General features: G+C 45.8%; 1 protein-coding gene across 2 annotated transcripts in view; it reads right to left on the reverse strand.

The window, feature by feature from the left end:
• GRIN2C (glutamate ionotropic receptor NMDA type subunit 2C) overlaps positions 1-17,007 on the reverse strand; it is a 92,258-nt gene that overhangs the window by 54,557 nt on the left and 20,694 nt on the right. For both annotated transcript variants that reach the window (XM_081850682.1, XM_081850681.1), the window contains exon 2: positions 4,265-4,688. In XM_081850682.1, the coding sequence (XP_081706808.1) occupies positions 4,265-4,681 (417 nt within the window). In that variant the 5' untranslated portion in view covers positions 4,682-4,688. The remainder of the gene's footprint in view (positions 1-4,264; positions 4,689-17,007) is intronic.

Here is a 17,007-nt window from a genome sequence, read left to right on the forward strand (position 1 = left end):
TGGATCAACGTGCTGGAAAGCCTTGTGTGAACAGCTAGCAAGTTGGGAGGCACTGATCTGGGTTACTGTCAGAAACACTGGAAATAATGGCTCTCTCTCTGTGTTTTAAGGCCTTCCCAATAGAGCACAATGTTCAGCACCATGGAGAGCACCTCAGTTGCTGCATTGGCAGGGCTGTCGTGCTCACACTTCCCCCTCAGCCATGATAGCCCACCATTGATGGTGGGAGGCATATTTCTTTTCGTGTGCCTGTTCCCATGTACGCTTAACTTTGGGGTTGAGAGTGGGGAGCCTTTAGCAGCAACAGGATCATGCAGGGCATGAGCATTGAGCCCTTTTGCCTCCTTTGCCTTACTTGGCTGTAGTCCACTGTTTCAGTCTCTCTCACACACACCAATTCCAGGTTTACCTCTGGAACCTGGACCAACAGAAACAGAGAAATGGAGCTGGAGCAAACAAGGCAACCAGGAAACACAGAGGATGGGTGAAGGTTCAGCCCGCTGACCCTCTCTGCTTACACACACACACACACACACACACACACACACACACACACAACTTTCTTGCAGTGGACATGTGAACAACAGTTCCGTTGCATCTGATTGGGCTCCTGCCGTGTGTGTGTGTGTGTGTGTGTGTGTGTGTGCTGATAGGGTGGAACAGAGGTGGAAAAGTACATGGTGGGGGGCGGCTTCCCAAAATGGCAACCCCTGTGTTAATCTCGCTTTCCTTCACCTTCAATCTATAGCCATTGAAATATGTGTCATGATCTCATTGCATGGTGCTATTTCCTCACTCCAATGCAACAACAGTTAGCGAATGATGTGTCACCTGTTTCCACCACTATTATATGAGGAGCAGGAGACTGAACTCAACCTGGGACAGAGTTGGTCTTCAAATGAGAGGAATATGCACTTGTTTAACAAAATGGAACACCTGGCCAGGAAGTGGGCTTTCAGTGATGCTATTGGGGGAGGCCTTTGGGGCAGAAGTTCAAACCCCCCTCCCCATTTAGCAAAACAAGCAGGAGGAATCCCAAATGCATCAGGGTGGGGCTGACCACAAGTTGAAGTGAAGGAATACATTTTACCATCTAAAGGAGCACCCCACCCTGAGACCATGAAATTCAGAGACTAAAATGATCTTACTGCACCATAGACTGGCCCCTTCCTCTGATGTTCACTTCCATGTGGTAAGATGCTTCTCTGGAAATGCAGGCGATAGCTATCACCCCACTGTCACGGACTCATGCTTGGGTGGGTTTGTGGTGGCAAGATTCACCAGGGCTCTCCCTCTGCCACTGTTACATCATGTAACAGATAGGCTGCTACGGATGGGTCTGCTTGCAGCCACCACAGGGATCAGCTTCCGCATGATGAGACATCGCCCTACTAGCTCTTCTAGAAATCATGGCTTTAATTTGGCGAGACCCAGCAGCAAGTTCCTGTCAATAACCCAGAGGCCCTTTTTGACTGGAGAGCAAGAACTTGTTAGTGGCCAGCGATGGACATTTCCATGAATTGCTTTATGGAGCACATGTTGCCAGGGGAATGAGCACTAATGGAGCATGGCGAAGGTGAGGAGACTGATCCAAGGTGGTCCTTATTGTTCCTAATCATGTCCTAAAGGCTTCTCCCACCCCTCAAGGTAAGTATCACACATGATATTGGTCTTATGTAAGTTGTGCTGCCATAGAACGAGGCTCAGAGAAATTTCCCCGTGAGCAGGTGACAGTAACCGTCGCTGACATCCTGTGACAGGCAGGCAAGCCAAAAATAATTACACAGTGCACAGCCCACCTGTAAGGAATCAGGGTGCCCTACAGCAACCACTGCGCTGAACTTGCACGTGCTCTGAGCTGGTGATTTGAGAGGTAAATGCTGGGGTGAAACATGGGACTGGATTCCACCCTCGCCCACCTGAGCTACATCCCAATGGCTTTGGGACGGATGCAGAACAGATGGCATTTTGCCTTCCTTCCCACTAGCCTCTCCTCAACATTAGCATTCTCTGCACAATAACTTGTTGGGACTTGCTTACAACAATTGGTCCAGAAATCGATAAACGGACACCACATATTGACAGAGTCATTGGCCACTCAGCTTCCTCCCCTCATTACGAAGCGAGACAGTCCATTTTTCCCTATTTCAGCAGTACGGAAGGTTTTCAGTAGGCACTCCATAATCAAAGGAAGTTTATCTGATTTCCATTTCCTGACCAAGACAGTTTTAGCAGCAGCTAACAAATAAATGGTTGGTTGGATCATTGGTCTCTAAAGCGACAACAACAGTTCCTGGCCATTCAGGGCCAGGAGAATACAACACAGATTATCAGGACCCTGGACCCTGTCCCTCCACATGCTGGTAACTATTAGCTCATAGCCATGGGTAGGCAAACTAAGGCCTGGGGGCTGGATCCGGCCCAATCACCTTCTAAATCCGGCCCAAGGACGGTCCGGGAATCAGCATGTTTTTACATGAGTAGAATGTGTCCTTTTATTTAAAATGCATCTCTGGGTTATTTATGGGGCCTGCCTGGTGTTTTGACATGAGTAGAATGTGTGCTTTTATTTAAAATGCATCTCTGGTTTATTTGTGGGGAACAGGAATTCGTTCATTTCCCCCCAAAAAAATATAGTCCGGCCCCCCACAAGGTCTGAGGGACTGAGGGCCCCTTGCTGAAAAAGTTTGCTGACCCCTGATAGCCTTTGGCCATAAAAACAGTAGCAACAGGCTTAGGGAAATGGAGCTGCTACAGCCTGACTTTGCTTGTATGGTGTATGAGACATTTGGCAACATACTGGGAATTAATATTCACATTACAAGTGGATGAGAGTAACCTGTTTCGAACACAAATACTTCTTCTATTATATAATTTTCCCAAACGTCTAGCCTTAGACTTTTCCTAGAGAGAGAGATGGACCATACAGCCATACAGAATGGGTGGTATCCAGACAAGTAGCACTGCCAGTGCAAGGACTTCTGGCTGCACAGTGCAATGCCCCCTCCCTCTCATCTCCCTGCAAGTCCCACTAAATCTGTTTTGGGGGTTCCCCCAATCCTTTGGAGCAGGTTCAGAAAGGGTGTGGTGGCAAGCAGAGAGGGACAGGAAGCTACTTTGTGCTTCTTTGCTCTGGTGGTTTCACCTGAGATATGGTATTCTTTGCAAGGTATTTTCTGCAAATGCTACCACACCGCAGGTAAGCTGAAGTCCAGGCAGTCATGAAGAATTCACTGTATAGTTAACTAAACAATACAATGGTCTACATGGCTACTCAAAGTAGGTCTCTTTGTGTTTCATGGGGTTTGCACCCAGGTAAGTGAGTGCAGGATTATAGCCTTGACTGTCTTGTGAGGAAGGAGCAAAAAGGTTGATGGCGATGGGGCCAGTATCAAGGCAAAACAAACAGATATTAAAGGCAGCCTAAGTTTATAAGAGAGCGGTATAAAATCAACAATAATTTTAACACGTTATTAATAAAATAAACATTGTTCTGTAACATTTAAAAATCCCGGCAGATCTTAGTGGTTTTGCAGTTGGGGCAGAACACTATAAAGTAGGAGCCAGTATTGTTGCTGTTTTAAACTGAGCAGTTAGGGAAAATACTGACTCCTTAGTATTTTACCTATAAAACTAAAAAAGATATATATATATACACACACACACACACACACACACACACACACACAACCCTCTTCTTTTCACAGCACCTCACCCACTCCCCTGTGGCTACAGGCCTAAATCAACTCCTTCTGGAGTGCAACTGAACATAGGGATTATGCATTGGTGAAAAAAAGCAATAACTAGCTTAGACTAAGACTAGTTGAAACCTTAGAACTGTACTAAAATGCAGGGGTGGGGTACCCAGGAAAAAATACGAAACTGTATAGTGCAATGACACATCACTATGGTTAAAGGAAGCAAACTTTGATGCTTAGGATACAAGCACTAAGTTCCCTTTTGCACCAGCTTTATTCCTCCTTCTATATCTTCACAATAGCCATGCAAAGTAGGTTAGGTTGAGAGATGTTGCCTGCCTCAATTTAGGAAACGAGCAAAATGCAATGAGAAGCGAGTTCAAAATATTAACTGCACGTACTCAGAGTACTTTCTTTTTGTTTACTACGACTGTCATGGGCAGTTATATATTTTGCTGATAGGAGTCGGGTTCTTAGTGGCTATCCACTGCTATAACCCGACACATTTATGAATGGTGCACTGCATTCACCCCCAGTCTCCCAAAATAACGAAAAGGTATTTTCACCTTGGGTGTTAGGACCACAGCAGATCCTCCACTGATGCTAATGATGGGGACGTTGGTCTGGGACGAGATGAAGTCCAGAATCTGTGCCACGGCTTCTGTGCCGATGTTGTCCTCAAAGACGATCCCGTGAATTTTCGTGCTGGACAGCATGTTGCAGATTTGGGTCAAGAGAGTCCTGGGGTTGGTGTCGTTCACTACTACGGTGACCGGGTGGATCTCCAGAGGCATATCCAGGAAGCTTTGGTGCGTGAGCCGGCTGCGGATGTGGACAGGGTAGGAAGAGCCCCCGAAAACCACGGCCACCGTTACCACTGGTTCCCCGGAGCTTGGCAGCGAGTCATCCATTAGGACAGCTGAACAGCCCAGCACCATGGACAGCACCAGGGTGTTTGTCAGAGCTCTGCCCATGTCCACCATGGATTGCCTGCAACCCAGGACAAAAGAAACATCGGTCAGAAAAGGACAGCGACAAAGGATCCAGAAGGAGAGCTGGAGGGAGGCATTAAAAGATGCTGTTTTGCCAGCAGATCTAAAGTCAACCGCACACAGCTGTTTAGCCACCAACGTGGGCCAGCCACCGAGCGTAGGGGAGACAAGGGAGCCAATCCCAGCCTTCCAACGAGCTTGTCTGCACGATGTGCCACTTTTTAACACCTGCTTGCTGTGTGCATGCTTTGCATTTTTAGTTGCACATTAAAAAAAAGAACAATTTAGGGGAAGACCTGTGTGAAGTGGCCCCTGAGCAATAAAGCGACAGGTGGATTTATTCCACAAAGCAGTCGCTACACTATTCCTCCCACCCCTTAATATAGGCACGTTTGGTGCCATGCTTTCTTCCCTCCAAACCCAACCACACCTCCTTCACCCATTCCCTCTGTCAGATTAGCTCTCCAGCTAACCTCCACCCCATCTCTTTATCAGCCTGCCCCCAGCTTTCACTCTCCCTCCTTCCCCAGATCCCACCCCCCAGCCTTGCAGTCAATCCATTCTCACAATCCTTTACCCTTTCTGCACCTATTTCCACCTTTTCTCTTGCCACTAAGCTCCTCTCCCATCACAACCCTGTTCTTCCCAAACATCCACACTCGGGTAAGTTTCCTTCCGTCATCCTAGACGCCCTTTCATCCGGGGGGGGGGGGATGGAGTGAGGAATCTGTGGCCCTCCAGAAGTTAACAAGACTACAAAGCCCATCACCCCTGGCCACGCTGTCTGGGGCTGATGGGAGATGGACTCCTGCAGCCTCTGCCAAGCCACAAGTTTCCCCATCCCTGCTTTAATCCCAGCCACTTCTACACTTTCCTCAACCCAAATTTCCCTCTGCTGCCACCCAGTGGCCATTTCCCAATGCTTCCTCTTTCTAGCTTTTTCCTAATGGGTCTCTTTGATTTCTTAGCGTCATTCAATCTCTGCTCGTGTATTATATATTTCCTTTTTAAAACATTCACTGCAGTGATCTCCATTTTTATTCTTCTTCTTTGGTATATTTTATAGGGCACATAGGGTTGGCAGGCAAAACATCCCAGGTTCAGTCCCTGGAATCTCCAGGTGAATCTGCCTGAAACCCTAGACAGCTGCTGCCAGCCAGTGCAGTCGGTACTGACTAATGGTCTGGGCTCACTATAAGGCAGCTCCCTATGTTCCTGTTTTGGTTAGAATAATGACTCTTCTAACACACAGGATAGACAGAGGCAAAAAGAAGCAGCAGCAAAAAAACTCCAATGCAAAAGGCTCGAGGCTAAATTGCTTGGCGCTTTGTATAGCTGACAATCAAATATTTAAGAGGGAAGACTCTCCCATTCCATCAGTCATCTGCACTGTAAATCATCACTGTAAATTCAACACTCATTGGCATCCCTGCCAGCAACCGCCAGTCACACAATGTTCTGGATCTCTCTCCCCCTTCTGCTGCATGAATTGGAAGATCAGCACATCTTACCCTAACAGTGGATACTCTCAAAGCAAGATCTTTGTTAGCAGAAGTGGAAGAAAACTGCCCTTCCTCAAGCCAAGTCTATGCTTCATCGAGGGCAATTCAATTGGGTTATGCTTCGCAAATCTGCTTTGGGTAAGGGGCTGCTCTGCTTCGGACCATTTCGGATGAGAGCTGCTTCGCTTCAGATCTACAGTGAAGGGTGGCTTTGGTTTTCCAAAGCTTCATGTGTCTCTTCATTGACTATAATGAAGAAATCAAGAAATGGCTAAAAAAAATATTGGGGTTTTTTAAAAACCTTTTTGCCAGAATTGGATTAAACTTACAGGTAGTGTAGCTGCTTCTGAAGGGGTGAAAACCTGCCAAATTTCAGATTGGTGTTCTCCAAAGATTCACAGACATCCCAGTGTTTAATTCCCTGACTTCAGCCAAATGCAACTAGGGTCAGAATGGGATGGAAAGTGGAGGGGAAAAGGAAGTGACTTGCCTAACTGCTAGCACTCAGGCATAAACAAACAACTGCAAGTGTCAAGAGGAATTAGGATGCAAGAATAGGATTGATTTCAAGAAAGCTTTGGTCTGGACTGGAATAAGATCACACAAGCAAAACACTACCACCAACAATTCAAACTGTTTCAACTTTGCGGCTCCTAGAAGAGTAATCATCCCCTCCAATTGCAACTGGAGAACCCTGGTAAAGTCAAGCCCTAGTTGGAAGCTATAGCTGTCAGTCACAAAATGACACTGACTCACTCACACAAAACCCACTTTCCTTCCTGCCTCCCTAGCATTCTCGTTTTATGGGGAGCTTGTGGGAGGTTCAGAAAGATATCCCATTGACCAGAAAAGTGTCCAAACACCCTAAGTGGGTGGGTCTCAAGCTTGGAGAGCTGATCACTTCACTTTGAACCACCCCAAATTATAAGACCTACTTTGCTTTGGGGGAGGTCTGAATACTTGCAGAGCAGCCCACTTCAGGGTGATATTTGGGCTTCATCCAAAGCAGATATACACCCCACATACTATTTATACATTTCCCCCTTCCACTCCTCCAGGATGCACCTGAATTTTGAGACGAAGAGGGTGGAACAGTTATGAACTGATCTTTTGATGAGTGGAGAGGGAGCCATAACACAACACTGATCAGCACACATCTCTCTGCGAGTGTGCCCTGTGCATGAGAGAGTGTGGCCAGCCACACACACTTTTGTCCCCTAGCAAGTGGCCCTTGGAGGGTTAGCCAAAAGTGAATGTGACTCTCAGGCTAAAAACAACAACAACACATTAGCCACCCCCTGATACAGAAAATACCACCTTGGTGCAGTAAGCAGGGCAAACTTTCTGCTCTGCCATCACATAGGTTTTCCTTCCACCCTCTCGCAGTTTCCCTTCTTCTGATTCTCAGTCTAAGAAATTGCTCTCTCACCCCCCCCCCCCGAGCCTATACAGTGGTACCTCGGGTTAAGAACTTAATTCTTTCTGGAGGTCCATTCTTAACCTTAAACTGTTCTTAACCTGAAGCACCACTTTAGCTAATGGGGCTCCCATTAGCTGCCACACCACCGGAGCACGATTTCTGATCTCAACCTGAGGTAAAGTTCTTGACCCGAGTTACTATTTCTGGGTTAGCAGAGTCTGTAATCTGAAGCGTCTGTAACCTGAAGCGTCTGTAACCTGAGGTACCACTGTAAAGTGTAATTCGGTGAAATTCTATGGCACACCGTACTTCCCAGGTGAAAGAAAATTACAGGTGCAGAAATGAAAAATGTTAAGATGGATGATGGTGCTAATAAAGAACGACTGGGAACAATATGGAGAAGTTAGGCAAAAGGCTTCTCTCAGCTGGGGCAGCTCTTCCTCAAAGCAGAAGGGAGGAAAGGAAAGGGCCACCCGAAACATTTTGCTACCTGAGGTAATGAACAAAAGGCACCCCCCTCCCCTCTTCACATACAGAAGTCATCCAGACTGGCAGTAAAGCCTGACTTCCCCACTAGTGATGATATTATGTCTTCCACAGTACCTGAGGCACAGGGCCAGATTAAGGCCTTCAGAGGCCCTGAGCCAGCCTTTCTCAACCTGTGGGTTCCCAGATGTTGTTGAACTACAACTCCCATCACCCCTAGCTAGCAAGGCCAGAGCTCAGGGATGATGGGAGTAGTCCAACAACATCTGGGGACCCACAGGTTGAGAACCTAAGCCCTGAAAAGAGTATGGTGCCTCCCGTGTAATTCAAAATAAAAACAGTACTAAAACATAAAATAAAATTTTCTTCTTTGAAATGACACTAAACTTACACTGCTGAGGCAGCAGACTAGTTTGGGGGCGGGGGGAAGGCAGGCCATGTAGCGTAAATATCAAGTGATGCAACTTTTTTTACCTCATATTATCCAATTTTCTAAAAATTTTGTACACTTGTTGAATGATCATAACTAAAACTAACATTTTACTCTTTTCCCCATCCCGTTTGTGAGTTATGAGGGTTTGAAATTTCCCAAAAAAACCAAGGACCATTTTGGCCTTGCCAGGCTACACAAAAACCTTAAAAGCTCAGCCCAAAATGGAGATGTGTCAAAACTAAAAACACCAATTTCTTCAAAATGTCATGGGCTTTTTAATATGATACGACTTACTGTAATTTTTAAGTTACAAAATTTAACATTTTAAAGGTAAAGGTAAAGGGACTCCTGACCATTAGGTCCAGTCGTGACGGACTCTGGGGTTACGGCGCTCATCTTGCTTTATGTGGCCGGGTCATGTGGCCAGCATGACTAAGCCGCTTCTGGCAAACCAGAGCAGCACACGGAAACGCCGTTTACCTTCCCACCGGAGTGGTACCTATTTATCTACTTGCACTTTGACGTGCTTTCGAACTGCTAGGTTGGCAGAGCAGGGACCGAGCAATGGGAGCTCACCCACTCGTGGGGATTTGAACCGCCGACCTTCTGATCAGCAAGTCCTAGGCTCTGTGGTTTAACCCACAGCACCACCCGCGTCCCAAAATTTTTAAAAAGTGATTAATAAAATGAATATGATTCGCCAAGGCAAAAGAGTTAAAAACGTTGGATCACTTGATATGGAAAGACCCATCTCTGTGGAGAAAAAAATAGGAGCAGCCAAGGGGATGTAATGGCTCCCATCTCTCTGCACCTGCTGTCTGAGGCAGTTACCTCACTTTACCCAACAGTAGGGCTGGGTGGCAAATACCAGTCACATACCAGTAAATTCAGATTGCACAATTACAGTTGATTGGGAGGTCTTTCCCATCTATTTCCCCCCATCTACTTTTCCGATAAGGAAAGTGAGGGGGAAATGCACCGAAAAGTGGGGGATCCACACTTATTTTGACGCAATTCTACCTAAACATTACTCAAACAAATCAGAACAAAGGCTCATTATATAACGGCTGCCACTGTCTAATCACTCTAAAAACAAATCAGGATGAATGCTTGATAGACAGGTCACCTGGAAGTGCCCAAAGAGAAAATGGTGCCCCACTAGAGTTCTAAAACCGGGTTATAAAGTGCCCCTGCAAATTAAACATTCTCTCTGTTTCCCCCCCTCCAGCCACGAAGGAAATCTGCTCCATGACTCCCCAATTCTTTTGCCTCTATTTCCTGAGCAGTTAATAAAAACCCTCTTCTCCTTTCCTTCCACATTGCCCTTGGTTCCATAGCAGTTCAGTCTCCGAGTGTCCTTGAGCAATTTTTTATTTTTTTAAATGATGTTGGGGAGCAATATTGTCACTCCCCCTGCTGCCCATCCTCCTGGTCTTATGACTCCCGCTGTCCCTTGGCTGTGAGCTGCCACAACGCAGCCTGTCTTCACCATTTCATTTCTTCTTCTTTTAAAAAAATTATTTCACAGCCTGATAGGCACCTTCAGTTCCATCAACTCAAAGATTAAGTACCAGCGGTAATAATAAAAAATTTAAAACACTTCAAGGGAAAGAAATTAGCTCTAACTACTTCTTTGGATGAGGCAGCAGTTAAAACAGCAGGTCTTGGGAAGGAATGCTACAGGGCAAAAGACACACAGGTTTGGGAGCGGTCCCTAAAGCTAGCCTTGTCCCCACGCCCCAATCCTAAGCACAATCACACTCAGATTCCATTGACTTCACTTAGAGCCGGGCTACTCATTTGGATGGCTGCGTGAAACACCTGCCCTTTTGCTAGTGTTTTCCCCTGCAGGTGCGTAAAGTGCGGAAATAAAAGATGCATGCACATGCATCTTTTAAAAGCACCTTTACGAGTGTCTGGGAAACTTGATTAGCATAGCGATGCTTCAACAGGCATGCATATCCATTTCACACTGCCACACGTTCACACCATAATACATCAATGTTTCTTGCAATAATTGCAAGCCATAGGGCTGCCCATTGGTCAGCATAGGATAGTGAGGGACCCATGGCCCTGCAGATATGGCTGGACTCCCATCGCCCCTGGCAGTTGTGTCATGCTGCCTGGGGCCGATATGAGTTGGAGGCCAACAACATCTGCAGAGCCACAGGTTCCCCAGCTCTACTGCCGGCAAATGGGGACAAGGTCCCTGTCGCAGCCAGCAGCTTGAAGAGCCCTCTCTGCTCAACTTTCTCAGCTGCCTCAAAAAGGTCCCTTCAGTTCCCTTTTCCAAAATGGCTTTGAGCAGCATAGAAATGGCCAAACCAAACCAAACCGCTCTAGCTTGGTGTCCCAGCTCCAATTCAACTGCTTCAACAGACGGCAGAAACCCAAGACGAGCAGTTATGAAATCTAGCTGTGAGCCTTGCACTTTTCTGAAACTGTGTGAGTTACTAAACCATTTAATAAGACTGATCTTCGTGCAGCAGAAGGTTGGGAAGTTTTTAATGTGTGACATTTTGATGTATTTTTAATGCTTGTTGGAAGCCGCCCAGAGTGGCTAGGGAAACCCAGCCAGATGGGTGGGGTACAAATAATAAATTATTATTATTATTATTATTATTATTATTATTATTATTAGGAACCAAGCGTGGGTTGCAGCCTGAACTAAGGTAAAGTCCAAACAGTGGCACTAACACCATACACATTTTTGGTAAAATAAATTAATAAGGAAGCAAGCTAGCAGGTTCCCAAATGCATGGTTAAGCTAAAGGTGGGTCCCAGGTCTGAAAAGGTTGAACTCTACTGCCTCATCCAATTACTACCTTGCCTCTTTGCCAAAGTGGCCTCTTTGCAAACTCATTTGAGAGGACCTACTTCTAAGCACATATGCAGAGCATCAAGGTCATACTACCCAAGCAACAAGGACTGAGAGGAATTCTGCTGGCTTCCATCCCACTGAGGGATTTTACCAGAATGTGCTACATTACCTGGGGGGTTTTTTGGTCCTTAGGATGAAATCCTATGTGTAGCTCAGACAGGTGTTCTCAACATACAGCCCACAGAATGGGGAAACTTGAAAAACTTCTTTTTAACCTCCCTGCTCTTCACACAAGATCCAAGAGGTGAGGCGTCAACTCCCTCATTGGGCTGTTCTCAGCTTCTGCCATTGTGATTTAACTCAGCTGTGAGAAAAACTGGGTGGTTTTCAACTAGGTTTTACTCCTAATGGACCTAATGGACTCCTAATAAACATGACAAAGTAGTCATGTTTATTAATTTTAATGGGTCTGTTCTAAATATTAAAAAAAGTTAGCTGAATACCGCCCTCACACATATTACAACCATTTCATTCCTGGCTATTTAGGTTTTATTCATTATATTTACACATATCTATAATGACCCATCTTTCTAAACATTTTATAAATTCAAAGCAAATCACAAAAATTATTAAGAACGTAGTACATCATACCATTTTAAAACTCTAATAAGAGTGATTACCATAGATTTTTACTCTGAATGGAGTTTGTATCCAGCCATTAAACATTGTTCTTCCATCCATCTTTATAAGTTTTGGGAGGCTACCAAACCATATTCCTCATCCTAATTTCCCACAACCACTCTCAAAGCCATCCAAGTTGATTAGGGTTGTCATTCCCCCCACCACCACCACATTGGAAGCTTTCTGTATCTTCAAAAGTGACATAGCAGGAAGAAAATCAGCAGGTGAACCTTCCCCCCATCAAGATACAGGAAACCTCTCAGGAAAATATTGCCAACACACGTACATAAACACACACTACATTGCAGTGTGTGTTGTAGACATATGTAATACACACACACCCATCCCTGAGATGCAGAATTTTATTTATTTTATTGGCTCTGGTTCCTGTGTCTTTTACAACAGACTTGCATGCAGAAATTTAAGCAAGCAAAATCTGTCCCAAACAATTCCTCTCTGTGCCAGGAAAACTTCATGGGCTGAATTTCTACATGAAAGGTTACAGTTTAAAGGCACAGAAGCAGCAGGAGGAGGAGGAGGAGGAAGAGGACCAGTGAGCAAGTTGGCAGGCCCAACGTTCACTGAACAAAATTCCATTACACCCCAATGCTAACACCAGCTTGATGCCCCAAGCGCAAATGTTAGCATTTGGAAAAGGAAATGCAAAAATTTAATGGCAAAAACTTGGCCAGTGATAACCAAAGCATTAACGGGGTTGGAAGAGGGCGGGAATCAGTTTTGCTCTGGGCTCCTGCTCTCTTGCCGTCACTAATCCTGGTTTCCTCTCCATCCCTCTTCCTCTCTCTTTTTGCTGCAAGATGTCAGCTGCCAGCAGGAGTCTTGGAAGCACCAACTGTAATTAAAAACTGGATTTCCAAATACAGCGCTGCTTTGTGGGGAGAACATCCCTTGCTGGGCGGACCTTTGCCTGCTGGGCTCCATTTAGACAGATGCAAGCACTTAGCTGAAAAAGCAACTCGAGGAAACAGGGCACTGGCAGGGCCCAGGGTATTTGCACTCCTGGCGCCTCCCAACACAATCCTCAGCACTTGCCCACCACGCCCAATTTCTTTTCAGAAGAGGGATACTAGGAGGTCATGCACACACTCTCAGAAGATCATAAATAAATAAGTCGTGAAATAAGTCGTGTCAGACTAACCTGATCTCGTTTTTTGACAGAATTACAAGCCTGAATTACAAGCCTGGTAGATGAAGGGAACGCAGTGGATGTAGCCTACCTTGATTTCAGCAAGGCATTTGACAAGGTGCCCCATGATATTCTTGTAAAGAAGCTGGTAAAATGCGGACTTGACTATGCTACCACTCAGTGGATTTCTAACTGGCTGACTGACCGAACCCAAAGGGTGCTCATCAATGGTTCCTCTTCATCCTGGAGAAGAGTGACTAGTGGGGTGCCACAGGGTTCTGTCTTGGGCCCGGTCTTATTCAACATCTTTATCAACGACTTGGATGATGGACTCAAGGGCATCCTGATCAAATTTGCAGATGACACCAAACTGGGAGGGGTGGCTAACACCCCAGAGGACAGGATCACACTTCAAAATGACCTTGACAGATTAGAGAACTGGGCCAAAACAAACAAGATGAATTTTAATAGGGAGAAATGTAAAGTATTGCACTTGGGCAAAAAAATGAGAGGCACAAATACAAGATGGGTGACACCTGGCTTGAGAGCAGTACATGTGAAAAGGATCTAGGAGTCTTGGTTGACCACAAACTTGAGCCAACAGTGTGACGCGGCAGCTAAAAAAGCCAATGCAATTCTGGGCTGCATCAATAGGAGTATTGCATCTAGATCAAGGGAAGTAATAGTGCCACTGTATTCTGCTCTGGTCAGACCTCACCTGGAGTACTGTGTCCAGTTCTGGGCACCACAGTTCAAGGAGGACACTGAAAAACTGGAACGTGTCCAGAGGAGGGCAACCAAAATGGTCAAAGGTCTGGAAACGATGCCTTATGAGGAACGGCTAAGGGAGCTGGGCATGTTTAGCCTGGAGAAGAGGAGGTTAAGGGGTGATATGATAGCCATGTTCAAATATATAAAAGGAGGGAGAAAGGTTGTTTTCTGCTGCTCCAGAGAAGCGGACACAGAGCAATGGTTCTAAACTACAAGAAAGAAGATTCCACCTAAACATTAGGAAGAACTTCCTGACAGTAAGAGCTGTTCGACAGTGGAATTTGCTGCCAAGGTGTGTGGTGGAGTCTCCTTCTTTGGAGGTCTTTAAGCAGAGGCTTGACAACAATATGTCAGGAGTGCTCTGATGGTGTTTCCTGCTTGGCAGGGGGTTGGACTCGATGGCCCTTGTGGTCTCTTCCAACTCTATGATTCTATGATTCTATGATCATTCTCTGGAACTAGGCTGGGCTCAAACCATATTCTAGCAGGGGTGCTTTTGAATCTGGCGTATTATAAACTGCCCAGCCATTCCCTGCATTAGTGAAGCCAAACATATTGTCATCTGCAGTGTACTCTTCATGTACTGTGCACTATCCCCTTAACTTTTGCACTGTTTTCTTAAGTGCCCAGACCCCAGACTTCATCTGTCGTAAACGAAACACTGCTGCAGGCCTGCATTAAGACCCCTGCCAGGGGAACTGCGTAAACTACCATATTTTTCACCCTATAGGGCGCACCAGCCCATAGGGCACACCTAGTTTTGGGGAGGGGGGGAAATAAAGAAAAAATATTATTCCCCCCCCCAGGTGCGGGGCTGGGGCGGGGGAAGCCTGAGCTTCCCCCGGCCCCAGCCCCCAGAACAGGCTGCTATCCGCAAGCCTGGGGAGCCCGGCGGGAACTCCCGCGGGCTCCCAAGGCTTGCGGAAAGCTTCCTGAAGCCTGAAGCCCCCTCTCGCTCTCCAGGCTTCAGCGAAAGCCTGCATTCGCCCCATAGGACGCACACACATTTCCCCTCATTTTGGGAGAGGAAAAAGTGCGTCCTATAGGGCGAAAAATACGGCAATTGATGGATCAATCCATCAACCTCTGATGGATGATTTAGAAGGATTGGGTCCAGCATCACTTTCCCTGTGCATGTGTGCCAGTATCCATATTCAGCAGAGTTACATCTCAACGCAACTCCTTCCTTGGGGTTGAAGGTACACACAGTAGGCAATAAACACTCATGGATGCCATAAAGATTCAGTCAAGTGTAGAAGTTTACTTGACAGGTATAAAAGCGTATTGGTAGCAAATATATATATACAATCATTCACCAGTACCATGGTAAAGGCATACTTAAAGAGTCCAACAAGAGTCCAAGACACTCTCTCCCTACTTCTCTCCCCACAAAGCACAAGCAAGAGACTTACAACAAGCTACAAATTACAGTGGTACCTCAGGTTAAGTACTTAATTCGTTCTGGAGGTCCGTTCTTAACCTGAAACTGTTCTTAACCTGAAGCACCACTTTAGCTAATGGGGCCTCCTGCTGCTGCTGCGCCGCCGGAGAATGATTTCTGTTCTCATCCTGAAGCAAAGTTCTTAACCCAAGGTACTATTTCTGGGTTAGCGGAGTCTGTAACCTGAAGCGTATGTAACCTGAAGCGTATGTAACCCGAGGTACCACTGTACATAGAACCGTTGTTATCAGTACTTCCTGTCACACTGCGCATGTCCAAAGAACAGCTCCCACAGAAAATGTTCTTGCATAGGAAAAAAACAATCTCAGTCTTCTGATGATTCCTGAAACAACTTCTCTGTTTCTGGAACAATTGATTCTCACATTGATTTTACCCCATGAGATATACTGCCACAGGGGCTAGATTAAATTGACCAGCGGGCAGGATTAGGCCCCCAAAATGGACTTTGGACATGCCTGCTTTAGGGGATGCAAACCATACCACTTTTAATTCTTCTATTATTTACGGTAAGTACAGAGCTGTGGCACATGGAGTAATTCAATCAAAGTGCAGAATACACCATCGGTGATTCATCCTATGAATGAAATCTGTCTTGCACAGAGTCAAACCACTCAGTATTGCAGGTAGCTAACCTAAGTATTGGGGTAGCTAACCTGTGGGCTCTCCAGGTGTGGCAGGACTAAGCATCTCCCATCAGCCCAGCCGGCATAGCCAATAGTCAGGAATGCCAGCAAAATCTGGAGGGTAAGATGCCCACCAGCCCTGCGATATTGTCTACTCTGCAAGGTCTCAGGCAAAGGTCTCTCTCAACATTGCAATCTGAGATCTTTGGGGATGCCAGGAATGATGGGAAACCCAGATAATTCTGTGTTCTTTCACCAAATGGCACCTCCAAGTATTAATGTTAAAATTCCTATTTTCAATTATAATTGAAGGAGAAATTGCTTTGCGACAATTAAAAGAAAAGAATCTGGGTAAACGCTTTTCACAGTACATTTGCTTCATATTGTGGGGCAGATCTCCTAAAATGTGAGCAACTGCTAAAAATGATGAATGGGGTGATATAACCCAACTTCACATCTGTGATGGTGTGCATAAAAAGTGCTCTCTGCCCCACCCCAAGTGTTCTTTCGACTATTAATACCAACTGTAATGATTGTACTGGAGATAATTACCTCTGATGCTGTTCCAGCAGAGGTGATTAAGAGAGTCTGCTTATGGCATTTCCTTCCAGTACGAAGGAACTCACAGCACATTCCCTATGCATGTCCAAAGTATACCTCATTGAGTTTCATGGGACTTGCTCTTAGTTAAGTTTGTATAGCCTTCAAGCCTGTCGATTCTGTCCCTTTCTGTCCCTTAAGCACTATAGAAAATGTTCACTATTCATATATTTGGGATGGGGGCAGAGAACGCGATAATCTCAGGTCTGCTGAACTCGGCTGCTTCTTAGAGGAAGAGCAGGATGCAAGATGATAGAAAGGTAGAAGCCCTTTTCAAATAACAACCGAGGAAGAAGGAACGTGCGGAAGTAGGAGAGTAAGATTCATGTCCACGGTAGGGTTGCCATATGTCCTCTTTTTCCAGGACATGT

Source organism: Podarcis erhardii (assembly GCF_964252035.2).
Source record: "Podarcis erhardii genome assembly, chromosome: 2".
In the NCBI taxonomy this organism is placed as follows: Eukaryota; Metazoa; Chordata; class Lepidosauria; order Squamata; family Lacertidae; genus Podarcis; species Podarcis erhardii.